Below are 23,834 nucleotides of genomic sequence, written 5' to 3'. Positions count from 1 at the left end.
ATCTGTGAGTATTTTTAAGCCCCTGTAAAGTCAAATCCAAACTTTGTGTCTTAACACAGGATAGATTGGAATAAGTTTGCTGTTAACGCATGAAAACACTGAGATCTACGTGTGAATAAATCTTGGATTTATATCATTAGAAAGTTTTTTTTACCTTGTTCATAGCTTTGAATAGGGCAAATAAAGGGACCCATCATGTCACTGGGTGCAATGGGAATTTACCCCGTCCCCTACAACGCAATAAAATCACAAGGCAAGATCATCTAAACACAGCCTGCTGTTTGCTGGTGTCACTGCCTTCACTGAAAAGATTGACAGCTAAATGCAGTGTTTTTGTTCACTGTGAGGTCATTTAACCATTTAAAGCATCATAACAGAGAGATCTGTCTCTGCTCTGGTTATACTGTGCCACAAGGCCAGGGTGCTGGCTAATTGCTGGAGTGCCTGTCTATTTTTCACTTGAACCAGATGCAGGAGGAACAAACTCAGTACCTGCTGAAGGGCTGTTTGATTCCATATTTCACTCGTCTTTAGTGCTGGATGATTGAAAGAAGCAGATTCTGGCTTTGTCTCTCTCAAAGCAGCAACAGTTCAACCCCTCCTGTCTGTTAGCATCGCCCTGCTAAAGTAAAGTATCTGATGATAGACAAAGCCTGTTCCTGCCAAGCTCTTCACAATAAAAGCCTTCAATGCTAATCATCATTGAAGACTTTTATTGTGAAGAGAAACATCAGGAAATGAGTGTTTTAAGCAACAATCTAACAACAACATAATCATAAACTGGAGAGAAATAACTTCACATAACCCAGAAAATGATATGTCAGGAAAGAGTTAAATCCACACTGACAAATAAAACCAGAGAGCACCGATTTTCTCGTGAAGGGGCGTGGCTTTGGCGCATTCAACTGACACGCCCACAGCATCCTGTTGTACTTTTTCTACCTCTGTCTATAAACTGAATGTGCTTTATGTAAGCTAGCGACTGTGGGTATAAGTCTCCATATAAGTCTCCATTTAGACACGTTTTAACTTATTTTTTTATTATTGAAACAAAAAAGGGAAACCAAATGTTTTAATTCAGTGTCATTATTATCCATTAATAATTGATTTATTTTAACTTATTACAACATAATTTGTGAACATTTTTCATGTTTATATTTTTTATTTATTTACTTTAATTTTAATTCAAATTTCCACGTTTCTTATTTTTATTATCTTTATTTAAATTAAAATAATCCGTAAAAAGGCTCCGTTTTGAGGAATCTTGACACATAATTTAATCTTTAAGAGGTTATTTTGTTTTCAAAGAGCAAAGTTTCCTTACAAAGCGATGACTGTCATAAACTTTAGAGACCACGTGACGTGTCAGCCGCTCAGTCATGTGACGCATAGGAGTTGGGCTCGTGCCCTGAGCAGCAGTTTGGGGCTCGTGCAGCCTCCACAGAGATATCCCTTCAGGTCCAGGATGGGTTTTAACGTCTTTGCCCGGTTTGTTTTCGTCCTCTGTGTTGGTTCGGCTCCTTCCGCTTCATCCCACATCCCTAACGATGGAGACGCCTACATTCTGGACGATAAGGACGGACTGGGACGGGTTTTCGACGGGATCGGAGGTCTGAGCGGAGGGGGGGTGAGTTATTCGGCTGTTTACTTCCGGGTTTAATCATGTGAACGGGACATGGAGGTAAAGTTGAATAATTAGCAATAATCAGTATTTCCTGATGGTGCCTTCAGGCCACGTCTCGTCTGCTGGTGAACTACGCGGAGCCGTACCGAAGTCAGATCTTAGATTACCTGTTCAAGGTGAGACCGGAAGCTGCTCATTCATTAGTGTCACTTAAAATCAGCTGATTACATTTAATGTTGGGTGTTTATTTTCTTGTAATTCCAGCCAAACTTTGGAGCGTCTCTCCACATCCTGAAGGTGGAGATCGGTGGAGATGCCCAGACTACAGGTGAAGATATTTGACCATAACTTCATTAATGTTGTTTAATTTTATTATTTCAGCATTTTATCAGAAATAGCCCGCTAAAAGGTTCCCAAAGTACATCCGAACAGTGTAACCTGTACCTGTAAATGCATATTATTCACTGAAATGCCTACATTGATAAAAAAAAAAAAAACAACAAAAAGAAAACATTACTAAACCTACAGGCCTAATACCAAAAAAGATGGCACGGTGCAAAATGTAAATCACAATCAGAATGCAATGACTTGTAATCCCATAAACCTGTATTCTATTCACAATAGAACACAGATAACATCGGATGTTGAAACTGAGACATTTTACCATTTCATTAGCTCATTTTGAGTTTGATGGCAGCAACCCCTCTCAAAAAAGTAGGGACAGGGCCACGTTTACCACTGTCTAAATATACAAGGCCTTCCCTGACAGAGACGTTGTCTGGGTGGGAGCATATGTGTCTCTAAAAGCTCTCTCTACTTCTCAGCATTGATAGTTCCTTTCCGGATGTTAGAGCTGCTCACGCCATAGGCACTAATGCAACCCCATACCATCAGAGATGCAGGCTTTAGACCTGAGCCAGGAGAACAAGCTGGATGCTCCCTCTCCTCTTTAAACTGCAGGGCAGGGTGTCCATGGTTTCCAAAAAGAATTTCACATTTTAATTCTCTGACCACAGAACAGTTTTCCATTTTGCCTCAGTCCATTTTGAATGAGCTTTGACCCAGAGAAGACAGTGGCATTTCTGGATCATAATGACACATGGCTTCTCCTTTGCATGATACAGCTTTAACTTGTATTTGAGCATGGCGTGACAGTGATTTCTGAAAGTACTTTCATAGCCTTCTGTTGCCCTGTCCCTATTTTTTTGAGATGTGTTGCTTCCATCAAATTAAAAATCTGGTAATATTTTCATGAAATGATAAAATATCTCAGTTTCAACATCTAATGTGTCGTTTATGTTCTGTGAATCAAATACAGGTCTATGAGATTTGATGATCATTGTGTTCTGTTTTTATTTACATTTTACACAGTGTCCCAACTTTTTTGGAATGGGCATATATGTTCCTGTGTATTTTATAGGTGAGTTACATTACCCTAAATAATGTTTTTAAAGGGCAAATATATGAGGAGAAAGTTAAAACCATAAGTTGGAAAGGTCAAAATATGAGATCAAATTTCAAAACACAAGTTAAAAAGTTAAAATATGACTTAAAATTTTAAATTGTGAGTCTGAAAGTTAAAAATATGGGATTAAAACGCCAAAATTAGGAGTTGAAAATGTCAAAATATGAGCTAGAATTCAAAATGATGACTTAAAACAGTTAAAAATATGACTTAAATTCAAAATTGGGAGTGCAAAGGGTCAAAATATGATATAAAAAGTAAAAATTATTCATTTTACATAAAATTAAAAAAAAAAAAAAAAAATTGAAATCACGTTTTTAAAAGTCAAAATATGGGATTTAAAAGCCAAAGTAAGGAGCTGAAAAGGACAAAATCTGACTTAAAATTTAAAATTGTGAATCTTAAAGATAAAAATGTGACATTTAAAGTCCAAATTCTGAGCTGAAAAGGTCAAAGTATGAAATGAAAAGTCAAATCACAAGTTTGAGTTAAAATCTTGAGATGCAAAATTGAAAATATGAAATAAACACACTTATTTCTTTCCCCACATTCTGGAATTTTTAGGAAATCTTTCTTACTCTTTACTTTTTCAAGTTATTTATGGCTTAACAAAGATATTCTAAATAATCAAGTTGTGGTTTACATTTTTATACTGGAGGAAATCTGCAGACCTCATACTGGTGGGCCAGTTATAACACAAATATGATATGATCTTGCGGGCCGGATATAATCATTCCAGGGGCTGGATTTGGCCCCCGGGCCTTGAGTTTGACACCCCTTCTCTACACAAACAAATGGGAAGTGTGGCCGCTGGAACAGGAACTGGTATAAAAATCACAAGTCTAAGTAGTATATGGCTTCAACACAGAGGTATAACCCAGGCTTTTTTCTCAAAGACTGATGATGACTGAACAGCCTGCAGGCCTTGAAGCCTGTTAAACATAGCTGTCTGACACCCTGGCTCCGTATCTAAAAACAGTGCTGCCTGCACAAGTAAACACCGATCACAGTGGATTTTTACTGGAAATACTTACTCTGTAATATAAGAAGGTTACTCCAGTCAGACAAAAGAAGCTGTCCATCCGGGCACAGGGAAGGCATTTAATCAGGCTGAGTAACTCTGATCTCTTTCTCTCACTGGAACGTCTCTGCTTGTTTGGTTTATCTAGTTATTTGGTGAACAATCAGCCAAACGTTGGAGTCCAGTGTGACCTTTTGATGTTCCAGTAGACAGGAGGGAAAATGTCTTACCACTGACAAACCCTGGATGAAGCTGTGATCCATAGATGATTCACTATCATACGCTTTTATTGGTGTCAGATATCTGCTACTTTTCATGTTTAATTTCCTCTTATCTTTTCTTTCCAGACGGCACCGAGCCGTCACACATGCACTATGAAAATGACGAGAACTACTTCAGAGGATACGAGTGGTGGCTGATGAAGGAGGCTAAGAAGAGGAACCCAGACATCACTCTGATAGGTAAAATAAGGTGTAGGACTGGGCCGTATCTGTTTTTTGATCCTGTTAAAGTTCTCTAAGTCAGACAGCTCAGTAACATTTAAAGCCAAAAACACAGAAACAGCTCATTGTGAGCAGGGCTGAAACCGAGGGGGTTTTAGACATACAAAAATCCATTACTGGAGTTTTTTTTTTAGCAACAAACTTCACAGGCATGTTTTGGGGGCCTCTGAGGCTGATATAAACTTGTCTTACAAGGGTAAAATATGTGACCTTTAAGATCAACCTTATGTCTCTGTAAAGTTATAACCTAACTCGGTTCAACATAGGGTTTAGTGTGGACTTTATAACATAACTTAAGGCAGAGCTTACATATAGCTGGTACAACAGGTGTTCAAAAATGGCATTATACAAGAAGCAGGTTGGACCAAGCACCTGCATGCACAGCAAGCAGATTTCATGCATGGATGGATTTAACTGAGCTCTGAAGGATGTTCAGAACCTTGGATTTTTTTTTTATCCATCCCCTGACATAGACTTTTTAATAACCCTTTCTCTGAGTTGCTTGGGGTGTTCTTTTGTCTTCATGGTGTAATGGTAGTCAGGAATACTGATTAACCAGTGATAGAGCCTCCCAGACACAGATGTCTTTATACTACACTGAGACACATTCACTGTACTCAGGTGACCCCCAGTATAACCAGTTTGCTGGATCTCAGTTAAATTAGGCCAGTCACTTTAAAGGGGGTAAATATTTCTGCAGTCACTATTTTACATGAAACTTTAATTGACATTATTTTGTAGAAATCTGTTTTCACATTCACCATGATTAATTTAGAAAATCAATAAAAGGTTAAAACATAGCAAAAATGTCTCTATCGACCCCTTGTGGATGGACTGATTTCACTCTTAATACCTTAAAATGATGTAAATGATGCAAGAATTCAAATGCTAATGCAGTTCTATGTGAATCAGACCCGGATATTTATTCAGTTGTAGTTTATTTTGAAAGTCTGGCCTCTGTTTGAAGCAAAAGTTGTCCCTTGTAGTTGATGGCCCCTGTTCTGATTAGACCACTTTTTTAGGCTCCACTGTGTCTGTCTTTGACTGTGCATGGTTTCAGGTCTGCCCTGGGCCTTTCCTGGCTGGGTGGGTCACGGTAAAAACTGGCCATATGATTACCCAGACATCACTGCAGCGTACGTGGTGAACTGGATCCTGGGAGCCAAACAGTACCACGACCTGGACATCCAGTATGTGGGGGTGTGTACACCTTTAATGACGAGATCAGCAGCAGATCACAGACAAGGCTGACCACGTTTGTAATTTCATTCACTTTATCCTTTTAGATCTGGAATGAGCGAAACTACGACAGCAAATACATCAAGGTAATCCTTCATTGTGTTGTTGATGTGACTTTAAAAGTGCATTATGGGTAATAAAAGGAGAAAACAGCCACAAACATCAAGTTTATCCCACATCACAGCCTTAGCCGGGTTCGTCTCAGAGAGTGTTTTTATCACCAAGGTGCTCCGGGACTCTCTGGATAAAATCGGTCTGAACGATGTCGGCATCATCGCTGCAGACGGCGACTGGAGCATCGCTAACTCTGTGATCGTTGACTCGTACCTGAACGATGCTGTTCAGGTCATCGGGTGAGTACGGGTAGCTCTGAAACTTTCAAAATAAAAGCATGTCATTTCACGGTGAGTTCACTGTTCTTCATCTCTGATTGATGACTGATCATCCGGTGTACTGACGGTCTCCTGGTGTGGGCATGTCTGCCCTGTAACCACTCTAGATGTGACATTAATTTCTTCCTCGTTCTGCAGTTTTAACTTCCTGCTGGGTGGGTTAGAGCTGGATGTTTGTGGCTGTTTCTCTCGGGGACTTTGTCCCATCATAAACTAACTTCATTGGCTGCATGCAGCATGTGCATGCTCCTTTATAATACACCATTCTGACTGAATGTGAAAGTATTCTCATCATTTATCAGTGTTAGGGCCATTTCCATTAGCTGCCACAACCTTAGAGTGTTTATTTCTGCTGACTTTAGAATATTAACTCCTGTATCATCAGTATCCATGAGGTCATTTTTAAATACTTCATCATTTCTCTGGCTTTGATAATGTGAGAACTCAACTTTAAAAAAACACTGGAACATACATTCTCAATTCCAGAAAAGTTGGGGCCCTGTGTAAAATGTAAATAAGAACAGAATGCAATGATTTTCAAGTCTCATAAACCCAGATTTTATTCACATTATCCCATCCAATCCACTTTATTCATATAGCACATTTTAAAAGCATTGAAGTTTACCAAAGTGCTGCACAGTAAAATCAAAGAAATCACAAGCACTGCAGAAGAAAAAACATTAAGAGGAAAGACATAAAAGCAGGCAAGAACATCATACAAACAATTAGAATTAAATAAAAACAAATAAAAACCATAATAAACACAGGGATTAGGACCATAAAAGGACAGAGATCACACAACTCTCATGCTGAATTAAAAGCCAAAGAATTAAAGTGAGTTTTAAGACACTGTTTAGAAGTTGGTAGGGAGGGGGATGTTTTAATTTCTAGTGGCAATTCGTTCAACAATTTGGAGCCACCGCAGAGAAGGCTCGATCACCTCTGGTTTTTAATCTGGTTTTTGGGACGGCGAGGTGAAGCTGATCAGCAGACCTCAAGGACCGCGAGGGAGTGTAGACATTGAAAAGGTCAGAGATGTACTGGAGTGTTGATTGTTTAAAGATTTAAAAACAAACAATAAAATTTTAAAATGAATTCTCAAATGAACGGGAAGCCAGTGGAGGGACGCCAGGATTGGGTGATGTGGTCATGTTTTCGTGTACCTGCTAAAAGACGAGCAGCAGCATTTTGGACTAACCAGGCTTCCCTCGTGTGAGGGAAGCCTGGTTAACACCAATGTAAAGAGCATTACAGTAGTCCAACCGTGTAGAAGTAAAAGCATGAATTACTCGCTCAAAGTCGTTAAAAGATAAAACCGATTTAATCTTGGATAAAAGCCTCAGGTGATAAAAACTTGATTTAACAACAGGATTTATTTGTTGATCCAATTTAAAACCATTGTCAACTTTTACACCAAGATTTAAAACTGTGGGTTTAAAGTAAGGTAAAAGAGGGTCCAGGTCCCTGAGAGGTGCCTCCTGGGCTCCACTTGGGCCAAAAATGATCAATTCTGTTTTATTTGCACTAAAATTTAAAAAGCTCAGGGCCATCCAGTCTTTAATGTAATTAGAACATAAACAACATTTCAGATGTTGAAAATGAGCCATTTTATCATTTCATGAAAATTATTAGCTCATTGTGAATTTGATGGCAGCAACACATCTCAAAAAAGGCTGGAAAAACCCAAGTCGGTTAATTAGCAACAGGTCAGTAACATGACTGAGTATAAAAGGGGCATTTCAGAAAGGCAGAGTCTCTCAGAAGAAGAGATGGGCATAGGTTTACTAATCTGTGAAAGACTGTGTCTAAAAATTTCATAAAAATGTTCCTCATGTTGAATTGTGAAGCCTTTGACTCTCCCACATCTACAGTCCATAATATCACAAAAAGATTCAGAGAATCTGGGGGAATCTCTGCACGAAGGACAAGGCCAAAGGTCAATACTCGTGATCTTCAGGCCCTCAGGAGGCACTGCATTAAAACAATGACTGCATGGGCACAGAACACTTCCAGAACTCATTGCACAGTTGGCCGTGTCATCCACAAATGACAGTTAAAGCTGCATCATGTGAAGAAGAAGCCCAAATGTGAAGACCATCCAGAAACACTGCAGTCTCGTCTGGGCCAACCTAATTTAAAATGGACTGAGGCAGGCACTGGTTTTGCTCTGTGGGTAGAGCAGGCACCCGTATGTAGCCCGTGGTTGGTGCACTGATTGTGGGGTCACTTCCTGGTCTTGGTGCATGATTTCCCCCAAACTCTCTCCCCATGTTTCCTGTCTCTCTTCTTGCTGTCTTATCTAAATAAATGCAAAAAAAGCCCCAAAAAATAATTTAACTAAAAGACTAAGCCAAAATGGAAAACTGTTCTGTGGTTGCATGAATCAATACTTATTATTATTGGACTAAAGAGGAGAGGGAGCATCCAGCTTGTTCTCCTGGCTCAGTTCTAAAGCCTGCATCTCTGATGGTATGGGGTTGCATTAGTGCCTATGGCGTGGGTAGCTCTAACATCTGGAAAGGAACTATCAGTGATAAAAAGTAGAGAGAGCTTTTAGAGCAACATATCCAGACAACATCTCTATACTCATTTATTTCTACTTTAATACTAAACCACACACCAACAGCATTGTATTCTGTTTTTAATTTACATTTTACACAGTGCTCCAACTTTTTTGGAATCAGCTTATACTTTCTTGTCTCCATATTTAGTCATTTTCATGAAGCAGGTTGTTAGAGTCAATGAGGGAGTAATAGCACAGTGACTCGGTGTCTCCCTCTGCGGCTCCAGCTGCTGCGTTACACGCTGGATAAGAGCGGCCTGGAAGGCGTCAGGATCATAGCCAGTGACAACCTGTGGGAGCCCATTTCTCAGACGCTGCTGCTAGACACTGAACTCGTCACGGCTGTAGATGTGATAGGGTAGGGGCATCGTCTCTGCACGCTGTCGATCTGTTAATAACTTACTAACACGTCAGACTCATCCTAATGGGGCTGCTGTGAAGTCAAGAATGATCTCTGTACCTCGGCGTTATTCTGTGTAGTGTTTATAGTGAACATATTTGGGGAAAGAAAACACATAGTTTTAAATATTCCCACTTCATTTTTCAGCCTTTAATGATTTTATTCTTCCGACTCTCCTGTTGTCATCTCTCTTTTTGTCCTTTCCAACATACATCCAAGTAAAGCCCACCCAGTAAATCACTGTAGTGCTGAAAAGTTTTTGCTGTAGTTTTTTATTGTTTTGTCTCTGAAATATTAAAGAAAGTTGTACCACAGTTACTGAACCCTGACTGCAGATTGTGTGCTGTATGTGTGGCATTCAGGGCTCACTACCCGGGTACCACCACCGTGTTAGACGCTCTGAAGACCCAGAAGAAGCTGTGGTCATCTGAGGACTACAGCACCTTCAATGACGAGGTGGGAGGAGGATGCTGGGCCCGAATCCTCAACCAGAACTACGTCAACGGACTCATGACGGCGTATGAGAATGCACTTTCCTGCAAAATTATGGGCATTTTTTAATCAAAAGTGGAATTTGATTGTACTGAAGTCCAGTAGCTCTAAAAGTCTGCACAGTCTGTAAAAATGTTGAGTCCATTTTAACAGAGGTGTGTTGACTGTTTAGAGCAGGGGTGTCAAACTCAAGCCGAGGGGCCAAATCCGGCCCGTAAGATCATATTACATTTTTATTATAACTGGCTCACAGGCATGAGGTCTGCAGATTTCCTACAGTGTAGAAGAGTAAACTTAAACTAGATGATTTAAAATATCCTTGGTAAATCCTGAAGATGTAAAGAGTAAGTAAGTAAGTAAGTAAAGAGTAAAAATTATTAAATTAAAAGTTACCTTTTAGTTTTAAATTTAAAATTCTCAGTTATTTTATGACCTTTTAAAATCATGATTTTGGCTTTTTAATCCCATATTTAGACCTTTAAACTCACGAGTTTGACTTTAAACCCATTATTTTGACCTTTAAACACATGATTTTGACCTTTATATCCCAAACTTTGAACTTTAAACTCACATTTGACTATTAACCCCATATTTTGACCTTTAAACTTATGCCTTTGACCTTTTGACCCCATATTTTAATCGTTAAACTCATGTTTTTGACTTTTTAATCCCATATTTAGACCTTTAAACTCACAAGTTTGAATATTAACCCAATATTTTAATCTTTAAACTCATGTTTTTGACCTTTTAATCCCATATTTTGACCTTTAAACTCACGAGTTTGACTTTGAACTCGTGATTTTGACCTTTTAACCCAATATTTTGACCTTTAAACTCATGCTTTTGATTTTTTAATCCCATATTTAGACCTTAAAACTCATGATTTTGATCTTTTAACCTCATATTTTGGCCTTTAAATTCATGAGTTTGACTTTTAACCCCATATTTTGATTTTAAAACTCATGATTTTGACCTTTAAACCTCATATTTTGACCTCAAAACTCATAATTTTGACCTTTCAAAACCATATTTTGACCTTTAAACTCATGATTTTGACTTTTAACCACATTTTTTGACCATTAAACTCATGATTTTGGCTTGTTAATCTCATATTTTGACCTTTCAACTCATGATTTTGACTTTTAACCCCATTTTTTGACCTTTAAACTTATGATTTTGTTTTTTTAATCCTGTATTTTAGCCTTTAAACTCATGATTTTGACTTTTTCATATATGTGCCTTTTAAAAAAGATTTTGTCTCTAAATTTAGTGTTGGCCCCTTTGAACCAATAAGTTTGACTTTTTTCTCAGATTTCGAGCTCTTAAACTCATAATTTTGACCTTTTTTTATCTTAAAAAATTATCATCAGTGTTAATTTGTGGGTTTTTTTTCCATATTTTATTATTGGTGAAATTAAGGCTGACGGTTTACGGTTAAATGTTGACCCTGTTAGGCTGTCAGGTTAGAGCTAAGTTCAGTATCTGGCCCATGCTGTGGTTGAGTTTGACACATCATTGGAGCAAATCTGGCCCTGGATTTAATATGGGTTTGACACCCCTGTTTAGAGCCACTGTGAAAGCTTTGAGAGAGTCATGTTCTTTCATTTTAACTCTTAATATAGACTAAAGCTGATAAAATGTTCTGTATGCATGTTTCCCTTCCAGAACGATCTCGTGGAACCTGGTGGCGAGCTACTATGAGCAGCTCCCGTTTGGCAGAGACGGCCTGATGACAGCCCAGGAGCCATGGAGCGGAAACTACGTTGTGGAGTCTCCGATCTGGATCACAGGTCTGCTCCAAATACTTCATGTATATGAGATGGACAGAGGAGATGTTTATGTGTCTGTTGATCTTAGCAGCATGTTAAAAGTCAAACTGGACTCTGTTCCCCTGATTATCAGTTAAACCTGAAAGCTAGCACCTTTGTTGTGCTACCACAACAAACCTATACAAATTTATGTTCACTTTACAGAGTCTTTAAGACTCAGTGAAACTAAAGTTCTCTTTATCGTCCTCTTGTAGCTCACACCACTCAGTTCACTCAGCCTGGATGGACCTACCTGCAGACCGTCGGACACCTGGAGAAAGGAGGAAGCTACGTGGCTCTGACTGATGGTAGAGGAAACCTCACTGTTGTAATAGAAACTATGGTAAGCCAGGGTTTGATATTTAAACGTCACAATGAAAGACCTCTTTAAAAGCTTTTATTTTAAATCTGTTCTCCACCTGTTTGTCTCAGACTCATGATCACTCCGTATGCATCCGACCTCCTCTCCTCCCCTACAATGTGACGTCCCAGAATGCAACTTTCCAGCTGAAGGGATCCTTTGTAAGTTCATCTGAGGTTTTGGTAGCACTGTTGCACATCAGAAGTGTTTCATGTGTAATTATATTTGGTTATTTTTCTTCCCAGGCCTTCATTAAGGAGCTCCAGGTTTGGCAATCACAGTTTAACTTTAAAACCAAGAAGCCGTCATTCTTCCAGAAGCTGGCGCCATTGAAGGTGGAAAATGATTCACAAAGACTCTACATTCATCAGCTGAATAAAAATGCACTTGTTTTAGGAACATGCTTGTGATGTTTTGCAGCTTTTAGACGGATCTTTTACGTTGAATCTGGCTGAAGACGAGGTTTATACGTTAACGACATTAAAAACAGGACAGAAAGGAGTTTACCCTGACCCTCCACCCTCCGCTCCCTTCCCTAAAGTCTACAAGGATGACTTCAATGTCCGTAAGTACAAGACACACAAACATCAACATTAGGCCCCTGCAGACCAAATGGCACTGAGTTGGGAGTGGTTGTTACCTACAAGTGATGGACTAACGTGAAAACAAAGAACAAAAAAGGTTCTGGAGGGTTGGACAACGCTCTTGGGTTTATTGTTTAACCCTTACAATAAGATATAGTCTGTTTCCTAGATTTTTCACAAAACTTCTTTGCACACTGGGTGGGTTTATTCCCGTGCCTCATACCTAACTCTTATTTTTTAACCTGTAGCCAGTCAATGCATACGGAAGAGGTTTAGGGCCATAAAAAAATAAAATAAAATAAAGATGAATATTCTTTCTCCAAATCTTTGAAAAGTCAGAATTCCAAGAAAAAAACATTATTAATTGTAGAGATCTGGATCATTTTGCTCGGCTCAGTAATAAGAGCTGCTTTCTTGGCTTGACTTTTTAAATATGGATTAGATGTCAAAAATGGAAGAAATGAAGCTGGCTCTCAAACAGAGCTATCTGCAGTACATAAGAGAGGAGCTGTCTCATTGAACTGACTCTTTCATGAATGTCACATCATGACTGTCTCACCTGGTAATACACCCAGAGACCCCCGGCGGTTTGAGGGACTTTGGGACATCCACAGCATGACCAGCAGCTGTGACTACTCTACTACCTTAGGCTGTGCCTACTCGCCACAACCAACCTTTACTCGCCTTAAATGGGTAGACTTTTTAATATTTTCAACAGATTGTTTTCTCATGCCCCTGGTAATCTGCAAACACATCCAGATCCTGACTACGGATGAGTTAATCCTCCTTCCTGATGGATGGTACCCTCAGACGGGCTTCCTTGCCCTTACAGTGCTGTATATACCAACAACCTTTCTCTTTTGGAAAAGTGGGTGGACCTGGCAAGTAGCATGTTTGCAGAAGTTGCCAACAATGTCCTTTATATTTGCCAAAAACGAGGGACAAAGTTTACCAGCATTTCATATACTGCTGCAGCGTGCAGGTCGACCTAGAGCAGGGCTGCCCAAATTCTTTTCAGTGAAGGGCCAAAAATGAATCTGGGTGGAGGGTCGCGGGCCAAAACTAAACATTCATGTTGCAGTGCATGAAATTAAATATGCCTATAGCATAATTGTGCAAAATAAAAAATCATACAAAGTAATTTTGAAGATGAATAACGCTATTCTTTATTGTGTTACACAGCATGAAATTACTGAACATCCATATTGCACAAATACTAATTAGGCATACTGCCTTGAAATCAATTTCAGAAAAAAGGACACATGTTCCCAACTATTTTTAGACTTTCTCTTATTACCACCCTACACCCATTGCAACATTATGTTAATTTGTGGTCAGGAGAGGAAGTGCAACAATGAATAGATATTTAAAGAAATATTTAGAATGCTGGCAGTGGGAAAATAATAAAAAAAAAAAAAATCAAAAATATGAACATGGGCCAAAAATAATCGCTCGTGGGCCAAAGTTGGCCCGCGGGCCTCAAATTGGACAGCCCTGACCTAGAGCTTTAAAAGGCTAACCTGACTCCTTTCACATCGATTATTACTACTGTTCTTCAGTTCCTGAACACCATCTTGTATTTGCATGCCATGGCGATCATGTGACTACCAACAACCTATCAGTTGCATCCCCAGCAGAATCTGACCTAAGGCCAAAGTCAAACACGTCGGCGTGGATGAACCATTGTCAGTGCTGCTAGACTTGGATGGGAGTTTGGAGTCATTTTGGGCTCAGTGTATTTCCCGAGGCGACATGAACACGTGACGGTAGGTCATGTGGTCCAGATTCTATACTGGCATTAAAGATAACTTCATATTCCCCTCCTTCTCTGTAGGAAACCCAGCGTTCTCAGAGGCTCCCAACTTTGCAGATCAGACCGGCGTGTTCGAATACTTCATGAACCTGACCGATCCTGGACCTCACGTCTTCACCTTACGTCAGGTTCTGACCCAGAGACCCGTTACCTGGGCGGCAGATGCTGACCAGACCATCAGCGTGGTTGGAGATTATCAGTGGTGAGGACGGCGAGCTTCAAACTGCCCCGTTATTCATAAATGTCCAGGAGATAGTAGCCTGATGCTACTCTTTTTCTGATCCAGGCAGAATGTGACCGTGTCGTGTGACGTCTTCATGGAGACGGTGAAGACTGGAGGCGTGTTTGTAGCAGCTCGAGTTGACAAAGGAGGAGGCTCGATAAGGAGCGCTAAAGGAGTTTTCTTCTGGGTGTTTGCAGACGGCACGTACAAAGTCACCAACGACCTCGGTCAGTCAGGGAAATACCTGCTTTATTGTGACCTTTTAACATTAAGGATACAAATAAAAAAACATTAATTCTGACATGGAATAAAGAAGTAAAGCTGATTGTAAGTAGAGTAAATATCTTCTACTGACAGTCCTTAAATTTGTAATAAACCAGTCAGTGTTAAGTGACAGCTGCAGGTCTGGATTAACTTGTTTTAATAAATAAGAAATTCTTAAAATCCTTTAACAAAAATCTGAAAGCCTGTATAAAAGTCTTTATAATGCGAATTATTTTTATTATTCTCTATGGATTAAATCTTGTGCATTGGTAACATTTGTTTTTAGTCATGTTTAATTGTATTTTTGTGTGTTTTGTCCTCAGTTGGACAGACAGTTCTTGCAGAAGGAAAGTCTGGAACTCGAGCGTTTGGTTGGCACACTTTAACACTAACCATTGAGGTAAGAAGACCTTTCTACATCTTACTGACTGTATTGCACTTTGGAAACATGGCATTGCCTTCCTTTGTCTGTCTGAAGAAATATGGACATAATTCTAGTTCCACAGGCTGTAGGTCCCACCTCTGTCATGGCAGGATTAGGAATAAAGTATTTTCAGATGCATAGTTGCACAGCTGTCGGAAGATCCAGCTTTTCCCTCTGGACAATTTTCACTGTCAGTTCACTTATAATCCTGTTATTGCACCGTAACCTCCTAAACCCTGCATGCACATTTGAGGAAATTACATTTTTGCTTTCCTACAACATACCAAGAATTTCTGCTACTAGAGTTTTGGAGATAATTGTCTCCAGAATGTTGGGAGAATTTGGCATGACAATTTCATGGACATTTTAGGGAATTTGTTTGGATATTTTGGGGAATTTGCTAAGAAAATTCAAGTATTTTCATGAAAACTTTGAGGATATGTTTGTATATTTTGGAAAGTTTCATTAAGAGTTTTATGGGCTTTTTTGGGAATGGTCAAAGGCATTTGTTTGCTTGGAAAATCCCTGATGATGTTTCGGGAAATATGTTTGGGATTTTTCATTGGGAGTTTGGGAATGTGTTTGCAACTTTTGGGGAATTTGATTTGATTAGATTTTTGGAGGTAATAAACTTTGAAATTTGTAGGTATCTTCATGGATATTTGGAACGTTTTCAAAAATGTTAATGGATTTGTTTGGATGTTTCGGAGAATTTTCCATCACTTTGATGGAATTTTGATTAGGAAAGTGGGAATCTGCTTGAAAATTTAGGGGAATTTCCACGAAACTTTTCAAAAATTTACATGGATTTTTGGAGGGAAATTTGTTTATTGTATTAAATGTTATTTTATTGGAATGTTTAGGATTTATGATAAAGTTTCACTGACACATTTGGAAAATATTGGAAAAATTTGGGGGTAATTTTTACAGAATAATGCGGAAGACTTATCTCAGAAATTTTAAATAATTTATTGAAATTTTAGGGAATTTGTGTGGATTGTGGAAATCAAATTTTCTAAACTTCTAGCATACATTTTATTGATGTTGGGCCAGAACAAGTCCTTCTGGTCCGTCATCAAAAATGACCCTCCATACCTTTCTCATAGGCCTCTATTTTGAACCAGCTGGCGCTTTCGTGACTGGGAAAAAATCAGAACCTGAAAAGTTGGTTCTCAGCTGGAACCAAAAATATAGTTGGTTCTTCCTCACAAACTTTGACATCATCAGTGGGCGTGTCCTACTGTAGGTTGTAAAGACAAGCGGAAAATGGAGTGGTCTGCTGAGAAGACAAAAAGTTTAGTTGTGATCAGGCCATCGACAGGTGAAGAGAGTAGTACAAGGAAACACAGGTTAAATGCTAAACCTGTTGAAGAGATGACGAAGGCTGGGTTCATCCAAACGCCAGACCAAATAATTGATCAACTCAAGAAACTGAAGACCCCAACAACTGACCAACTGGTCGACACACAGCCTAAAACATCTGCTCTAAAACCAAAGCAGTGTTGTATTTTCTGCAGAAACAGGACCTTCAGGAGATTTTGGGACATCATTTTGGTTTTAAACTACTTCCTGTTCAGAGACAACGCTTTCAAACTTATAAGGTCCTGCTAAATCTGTCCGTCTCTCTATTTAACAGCTTTCCTCCCTCCTGTTGTCACAAAAACGCTACTTCCAAAAAATGTTGGGAGAGTATGTAAAATGTGAATAAAATAATGTGAATGAAAATATTAGCGCATTTTGTATTTGATGGCAGCAACACAACTCAAAAAACTAGCATGAGGGGGTTTGTAATCTCTAAAACAGCATCTTTCCTGCTGTCAGGGAATGGAAATAGAGATGAAAATAAAATGGGTGGAATGGAGGAGCTGTGTAATGTTTTAGTGGACTGCTTCCTTGGTTTGTGACGGTTATACTGTAAATGCTTGTACGTTTTCTAACAAATGTCCATGTAACCTGCGTCTGTCCCCTCCCTCCTCCAGGGCCAGTTTGCGTCCGGTCTACTGAACGGGTACCCACTGTGGAAGAACGCCGTGGTGCTAACTCCTCAGAAAGGCTGGGCGGCGATTGGAACCCGCTCCTTTGAGCTGGCTCAGTTTGATAACTTTAGTGTGGTGGCCGAGAAATGATTGTACTGTGGAGCTTTCGCTCTGCTGTGGTTAAATTATTGACTTGATTGATGCTTTAACAAAACGCTGTGCTGATGAAGGTTTTCTTTTTCTTCTTCTCTTGTTGATTTTAAAGACAAAACTTGAATTAAGGGAACAAAATGGGAAATAATGTAACATGCACTGCTGCCTTTTAATTCTTGCCTGATGGAAGTGTAAATTATTTTTTATGGAATCTAAGAGTTTTATAAATATGTTTGGGGTGAATAAAGTGGTTTTAAAGAATTTAAAATGCGTTTTTTGTGATGCTTGACATCTGTAATGCATGAAAACATATTTTTGTATTGAACATCAACTAAAAACGATGAGTGTATAAAAATAAATGTCATTTTATATTTTGTTTTCATAGAAGAACCAAAGTAGACACAATTTCAACAACTTCGTCTCCACCCTGTACTGCTCTGGCCTCCTGACAGCCATCGTTTAGGCCTGCTAAAGGTCCAGACCCCATCTCTCCAGGTACATTTCCAGCTGACCGTGATGCAAACAGCCGCCCCCAAGGTCTGATCCAACCCATTGGGTCCTGGGCATCCATCCCTGCTCTCCTGAGCACGTAAGCATTAAACACATGCTCTAAGAGCGATTCTCAAAAATAGAAGAAAAGTTAACAAAGGATGGCTTGGATGCAGCTGCTCGGCAAAGGAAACCCATTACATGAAGCTCTCCACCACTGTTCTTGAGCTAATCTGAAGGCCACATGAAGTTTGGAGGTCTGTAGCCATTGACTCTGCAGAAAGTTGGCCACCTCTATGTGCCTCGGCATACGCTGACCCCGCTCCGTCATTTTACGTGGCCTACCACTTGGTGGCTGAGTTGCTGTGGTTCCCAATGGCTTCCACTTTGTTCTAATACCACTGATAGTTGACTGTGGAATATTTAGTAGCCAGGAAATTTCACCGCTGGACTTGTTGCACAGGTGGCATCCTATCACAGTACCACGCTGGAATTCACTGAGCTCCTGAGAGCGAGCCATTCTTTCACACGTTTGTAGAAACAGTCTGCATGCCTAGGTGATGATTTTATACACCTGTGGACATGGAAGTGATTGGAACGCCTTTCCTTATTTGGATGGGTGAGTGAATACTTTTGGCAATATAGTGTATCTGCTGGTGTCCTGTATTAATGCAGTTTCACTGCAGTAGCTCGGGATTAAAATCACAGGAATATTGCACTAGACTCAGTCTCTGCCTGATTCTCATGAGTTTGCTCTTCTCTTTAGTCTGGTCTTGCTCCAGGCCGACTTCCTGATAAACAACACGGAGAGAAGAGGTCAGTCCACGTGGATGAAAACATGAAGTAAGCACCAACAACGCAAATAAAGACAATCTTTGGTTGGTGAGAGATGGTTACACGTGTTTTTCTAATAAATCAACCCCTGTGGAGTCTTTTGACCTGTCGTCACATGCTTTAGTGTCCCCGTGTTCACGCTGGGATGTTGATTAGGTCTGATTCGTCTCCGTCCCTGTCGTATTTCTCTGGCTCTGCTCGGGCTCTGCTGTGCCGGCCGTTACTTAAAAACCCTCTGAAACGGCAGATCAAAGTGTGCACGGAGCCAGCAGCTCATTAGGAAGTTAATTTGTGTAATGAACTCCGTAAAGTGAAAGTAGACACTCTCGGGTCATAACGGCTGCGATTTGGCTGCAGACATCAGAAAGCACGGATGTTGGAAAGAGCAGCGTGTCTGTGTCGCTCTCATGTCGACACTCGTGACTCCAAAGTGAACATAATTGTTGTGACGGAACAGAAAATTATTTCAATGAACACACTTAATCACCACACGGGGAAATTAGTTTGGATTATTTGGGAAACATTTTGATGAGAGCTGGAAGATAATTTGACTGAACCGTGCGTGAGTCCAGGTACGAACACAACACAGAACAGAAAAATACACCAGCAGCCTACATGGAGGAAGGGTCTGATGTTCTGTCACTGTAAATGATCCAAATACGTATGGCTGGGAAAGAAGGAGCTGAGTACAGGCACATTTCCACTGTAGGAACCAAATCACTGATGCACATATCCTTACTGCTTTTTCATTCATTCATTCGTGTATCGTCCTTGTGTGTCTACCTGCTACAGAGCTCCACTGTGTGTTTCCCATAGTAAAGATACCGCTCATTTTCTCCATTGTGGATCTGATTATTCACCATAATGTCAGAAATAATCAAGGTAGAGTAACAATGTGATACCTGAGTGTGAAATAATGGTACATGCTCCTATAGAAGGCCTTTCTGCATGATAACCTCATTTGAAGAAAGCTTATTTATTATTTCTAATGAAACTACAGTCATGGACGAAAATATTGGCACCCCATTTCTCCCAGAAATTGTTGCAGTTGCAAATGTTTTTGGTATACACATGTTTATTTCCTTTATGTGCATTGGAACAACTCAAAAAAATCAGAAGAAAAAAGCCAAAATTGATAGAATTTTACACAAAACGGGCCAGACAAAATTGTTGGCACCCTCAACTTAATATTTGGTTTCACACCCTTGGAAAAAATAACTGAAACCAATCACTTCCTATAACCATCACCAAGCTTCTTACACCTCTCAGCTGGAATTTTGGACCACTCTTCTTCTCCAAACTGCTCCAGGTCTCTCAGATTTGAAGGGTGCTTCTTCAACAGCAGTTCTGAGATCTCTTCATAGGTGTTCAATAGGATTTAGATCTGGACTCATTGCTGGCCTCTTTAGAACTCTCCAGCTTTGTCTCCAACCATTTCTTGGTGCTTTCTGAGGTATGTTTGGGGTCATTGTCCTGCTGGAACACCCATGACCTCTGACGTAGACCCAGATTTCTGACACTAGGCCCATAGTCTCCAGATTTCATGATTCCTTGCACACATTCAAGGCACCCAGTGCCAGAGGCAGCAAAACAAGCCCAAAACATCTTTAAAGCTCCACCATGTTTGACTGTAGGTACTGTGTTCTTTTCTTTGCAGGCCTCATTCTGTTTTCTGTAAACAGTAGAATGACATGCTTCTCCAAAAAGCTCTACCTTAAGGCCGGCTCAGACTACACGAATTCAGCCAGATTTAAGCCCGACTGCGACGTCGCAGCTCATCGTCAAAACTCGTGCCCATTTTGAGAGTCAGGAACGATAAACGGTCGTGTAGTGTGACATAATTATTGACACGTCCAAGACTCCTTACGATTCCTCACAACCACGATTCTACAAGACTAGCATGTCAGAATTTTTAGTACATCGTCGTCTAGTTTGACACCCTGACCTGACATCAACGACGTGAATCCTGACGTCCAACAACAGAAGAACATTTGCTTCTTATTTCCATCATCATTTACTAGATTTACCACTTTTATCTCCTTTTATTACCTAAAACTAATGTGTAAATTTTATTTTATTTTATTTACGTTATCACATGCATACCTTAAGTTCTATCTGAAGGAGAGCCAGTCCATATTGTCCTTGTCTTGATACATCCATACTTATTATCCTTAATCCAATCCACAGTTGTTTCTTATTTTCCTTTCTATGAGCAAGAGACCGCTACAATCACACAGAGCGCTTCTGTTGCAGAGTGACTGACACTCTTTGGCCCGCCCCCCGACAGCCTGTGAACTCGCACTCAGTCGCGGAGACAGTGGTGATGTCAGCATACGCTGTGCGGTCCGGACCACTCTTGTAGTGTGACCAGGCTGTCGGCCAAGACGGGACAAGATTTTGGTTGCATAGTCTGACATGGTGCCATCGTGAACGACCAAAAGAATCATGTAGTCTGAGCCGACCTTAAGTCTCATCTGTCCACAAAATGTTCTCCCAGAAGGATTGAGGCTTACTCAGGGACATTTTAGCAAACTCCAGTCTGGCTTTTTTATGTCTCTTTGTCAGCAGTGGGGTTCTCCTGGGTCTCCTGCCATAGCGCTTCATCTCATTCAGATGACCACGTATGGTCCCAGCTGACACTTTTGCACCCTGAGTCTGCAGGACAGCCTGAATCTGTGTGGAAGTTGACTGAGGATGTTTATCCACCATTCCAACTATCCTGCGTTGCATTCTTTTGTCAGTTTTTCTCTTCCGTCCACGTCCAGGGAGATTAGCCACAGCTCCATGGTTATAAACTTCTTGATTATATTACACACAGTGGACAAAGGAATTTCAGGATCTCTGGAGATGGTCTTTAACCTTGAGATTGTTCATATTTTTCCACTATTTTGCTTCTTAAGTCCTCAGACAATTCTGGGCTCTTCTTCCTCTTCTCCATGCTTGGTGTGACACACACAGGCACACAACACAAAGGCTGAGTCAACTTTTAGACATTCTAACTGGCTTCAGGTGTGATTTCTAGATTGCAGCACCTGTTACTGCCACAGGTGAGTTTAAATAAGCATCACATGCTGGAAATCAAATGATTTACCCACAGTTTTAAAAGGGTCTGGCCCATTTTTTGTTTTGTGTAAAATTATGTACATTTTGTCTTTTTCCTTCTGTTTTTTTTTTTTTTTTTTGTTGTTCCAATGCACATAAAGGAAATTCACATGGATACAAAAAACATTTCTAATTGCCACAATTTCTGGGAGAAATGGTGTATTTACTGGAAAAATTCCAGGGGTGCCAATACTTTCGTCCACAACTGTACATTACCCAGAGTGCCACAGTGATGTTTGATTGGCAGGGTCTACTGAAACCATGGACTACTTCCAAATGCTAAAGCAGTGACACATTTAGGCAGACATGGATTAAAAGCCTCCATCTAAAGTCTGGTGGGGCAGAGTCTGGTTTTGTTAAGTAAAGTTTGTCACTTTAAACTCTGATCTTTCTTGTGTTTCCACAGCTGATGACCATCCAGCCTGGCTTGTTGTGATGGGAAATCAATGTGATTTGGCTCAGCTCGGTAATAAAAGCCAGCCTTTTGCTCCTAAGCAGTTCTTCATTTGGTACCAGTTTGGCTTTTTAACTGTGAATTAAATAACAGAAATAGAAGAGAGGAAACTTTTCACCAGCTCCGTTCATTCATATAAAACTGTCTCATTCATGAGCAGCGCGTTATCACTCAGTCTCATACTCATGTCGTTAGCCTCATAGCGTCATTGCCTGAGTCATTTCTTTGGCCAAATTGTGATTTCTGCCTAACTCTACTCTCCTAACGCTGCTGACTCATTGTGACTTATTTTTCTGAAACCTTAAAGTATGACTTAAAGATGCTCTGAGGCTCAGATATATTCCAACAGTCTTTCCCCTATGGAGACTGTGCTTTGTTGGCAACTTTTGGGAATGTTGGTGCAACTGGCAAGGAGCAAGAGCTAGAGCTTTAACAGACTAACTTCACTCCATTAACAATGATTCCTTGTTCTTCCTTTCCTGACCCCATCTGACATTTATGTGTCAGCAGGATCATGTGACTGCAAACAACCTTAAAAAACTCTACTTTAAATGTACAACATTGTGTTAAAATTTTTAGTGTTTTTCAGTTTCAAGAAAATGGACAGAAATCACGAAGAATCCTGACACATTTAAAATGAAACTGAAAGATGTGTTTGATTTTCAGGGAAGAATTCCTGGTGATGTTTCATGTCTGCATCATTCTGAATCTGTCAGCACTGCCAGTGTTTGGCCACTAGGTGGCACTATGTGATCATCTTTGACTCAGGAGGTTTCAGTGTTCCTGATAGGAGCCATGATAGAATTTAAACTGTTTGAATTGCTTACTTCTAATAATTATTTTGATCATCTTTCTCTTCTTTTCTTTGTAGTCATGATAGGAAAATGTTCATGGTTTTAAACTTACAGAATACTAAAAATCATAACCTTTTTCAGCCAAAGGAGCCCCCATCCTTGTAATAACTGGACTTTTTCAGCCATGTTTTCTGCATGTGACATGAAACACTCTTCTATCCCTTTGAGGAAATTTGTCTTGGACTCAGAGAGCTGCAGACATGCAGCTGCTCCCACAGTAATACATGAGAACAATAGAAGAAACAGCAATCCACATATAAACTGAGTATGAACATGGAGTAGCTATGAAAAAACCCAAACCACATTCATCACTTATAGACATACATGGAAATAGTTATAATGATCAAAAATTCAAGTGAGTCAAAGGAAAAATACAGTAAGAGAAAAGATTAAAATAATAAATACCATTTATCAAAAATAGAAAACAAGATAGGACACAAACAATCTCACTTTAAATGGAAAGCTTTACCAATCCTTTAAGGAGGTCGCCACCACCAGGGGGCACTACTCAATGAAAAAGTAGTTTATGTCATCTGTGGGACTCAACCCCAGCTTGGAGGACAAATTTATAAAGGAGGAGTGATGAACCAAGTTGAAGACTCAGTGAGGCTCAAAACACAACCATCACCGCCCTCCGCTGGTCTGGGCTTTATGGCACAGTGGCTAACGGACAGAACGGACAGCCGTCCTACGGGTGAAACACATGAAATCCTGCCTGGAGTTTGCAAAAAAAGCCTGGTCAGGTTCTTAGTAACCTCTTTTACTGAGGCCCTTCAGTGCTCAGCGCTTAGAAAAG

The 23,834-nt window shown here is 40.0% G+C and overlaps 1 protein-coding gene across 2 annotated transcripts; it reads left to right on the top strand.

The window, feature by feature from the left end:
- The first annotated feature begins 1,321 nt into the window (after positions 1–1,321).
- Positions 1,322–17,566, top strand: galcb (galactosylceramidase b). Of its 2 annotated transcripts, none has more exons than XM_041813308.1 (17): positions 1,322–1,627; positions 1,732–1,800; positions 1,889–1,952; positions 4,458–4,571; positions 5,674–5,813; positions 5,900–5,938; positions 9,035–9,165; positions 9,570–9,725; positions 11,365–11,489; positions 11,723–11,850; positions 11,940–12,029; positions 12,114–12,203; positions 12,289–12,433; positions 14,287–14,467; positions 14,552–14,715; positions 15,076–15,152; positions 17,156–17,566. In XM_041813308.1, the coding sequence occupies exons 1-17, from the start codon at positions 1,331–1,333 to the stop codon at positions 17,300–17,302; spliced, it is 2,157 nt and encodes a 718-aa protein (XP_041669242.1). In that variant the 5' UTR covers positions 1,322–1,330; the 3' UTR covers positions 17,303–17,566. The 2 variants fall into 2 exon arrangements, with proteins under 2 accessions (XP_041669242.1, XP_041669243.1); XM_041813309.1 differs by lacking the exon at positions 9,035–9,165 and adding an exon at positions 6,078–6,205.
- Positions 17,567–23,834: the final 6,268 nt, after the last annotated feature.

The sequence above is a fragment of the Cheilinus undulatus genome, linkage group 18 (assembly GCF_018320785.1).
Source record: "Cheilinus undulatus linkage group 18, ASM1832078v1, whole genome shotgun sequence".
Classification (NCBI taxonomy): Eukaryota; Metazoa; Chordata; class Actinopteri; order Labriformes; family Labridae; genus Cheilinus; species Cheilinus undulatus.
The sequence above is the reverse complement of the archived record's forward strand: the minus strand, read 5'-3'. Positions and strand labels throughout refer to the sequence as shown.

Coding starts and splice junctions, on each gene's coding strand:
- galcb (XM_041813308.1), top strand. CDS start 1,331: ATGACTGTCATAAACTTTAGAGACCACGTGACGTGTCAGCCGCTCAGT. Junction 1,628..1,731: donor GAGGTCTGAGCGGAGGGGGG/GTGAGTTATTCG, acceptor TGGTGCCTTCAG/GCCACGTCTCGTCTGCTGGT. Junction 9,166..9,569: donor ACGGCTGTAGATGTGATAGG/GTAGGGGCATCG, acceptor TGTGGCATTCAG/GGCTCACTACCCGGGTACCA.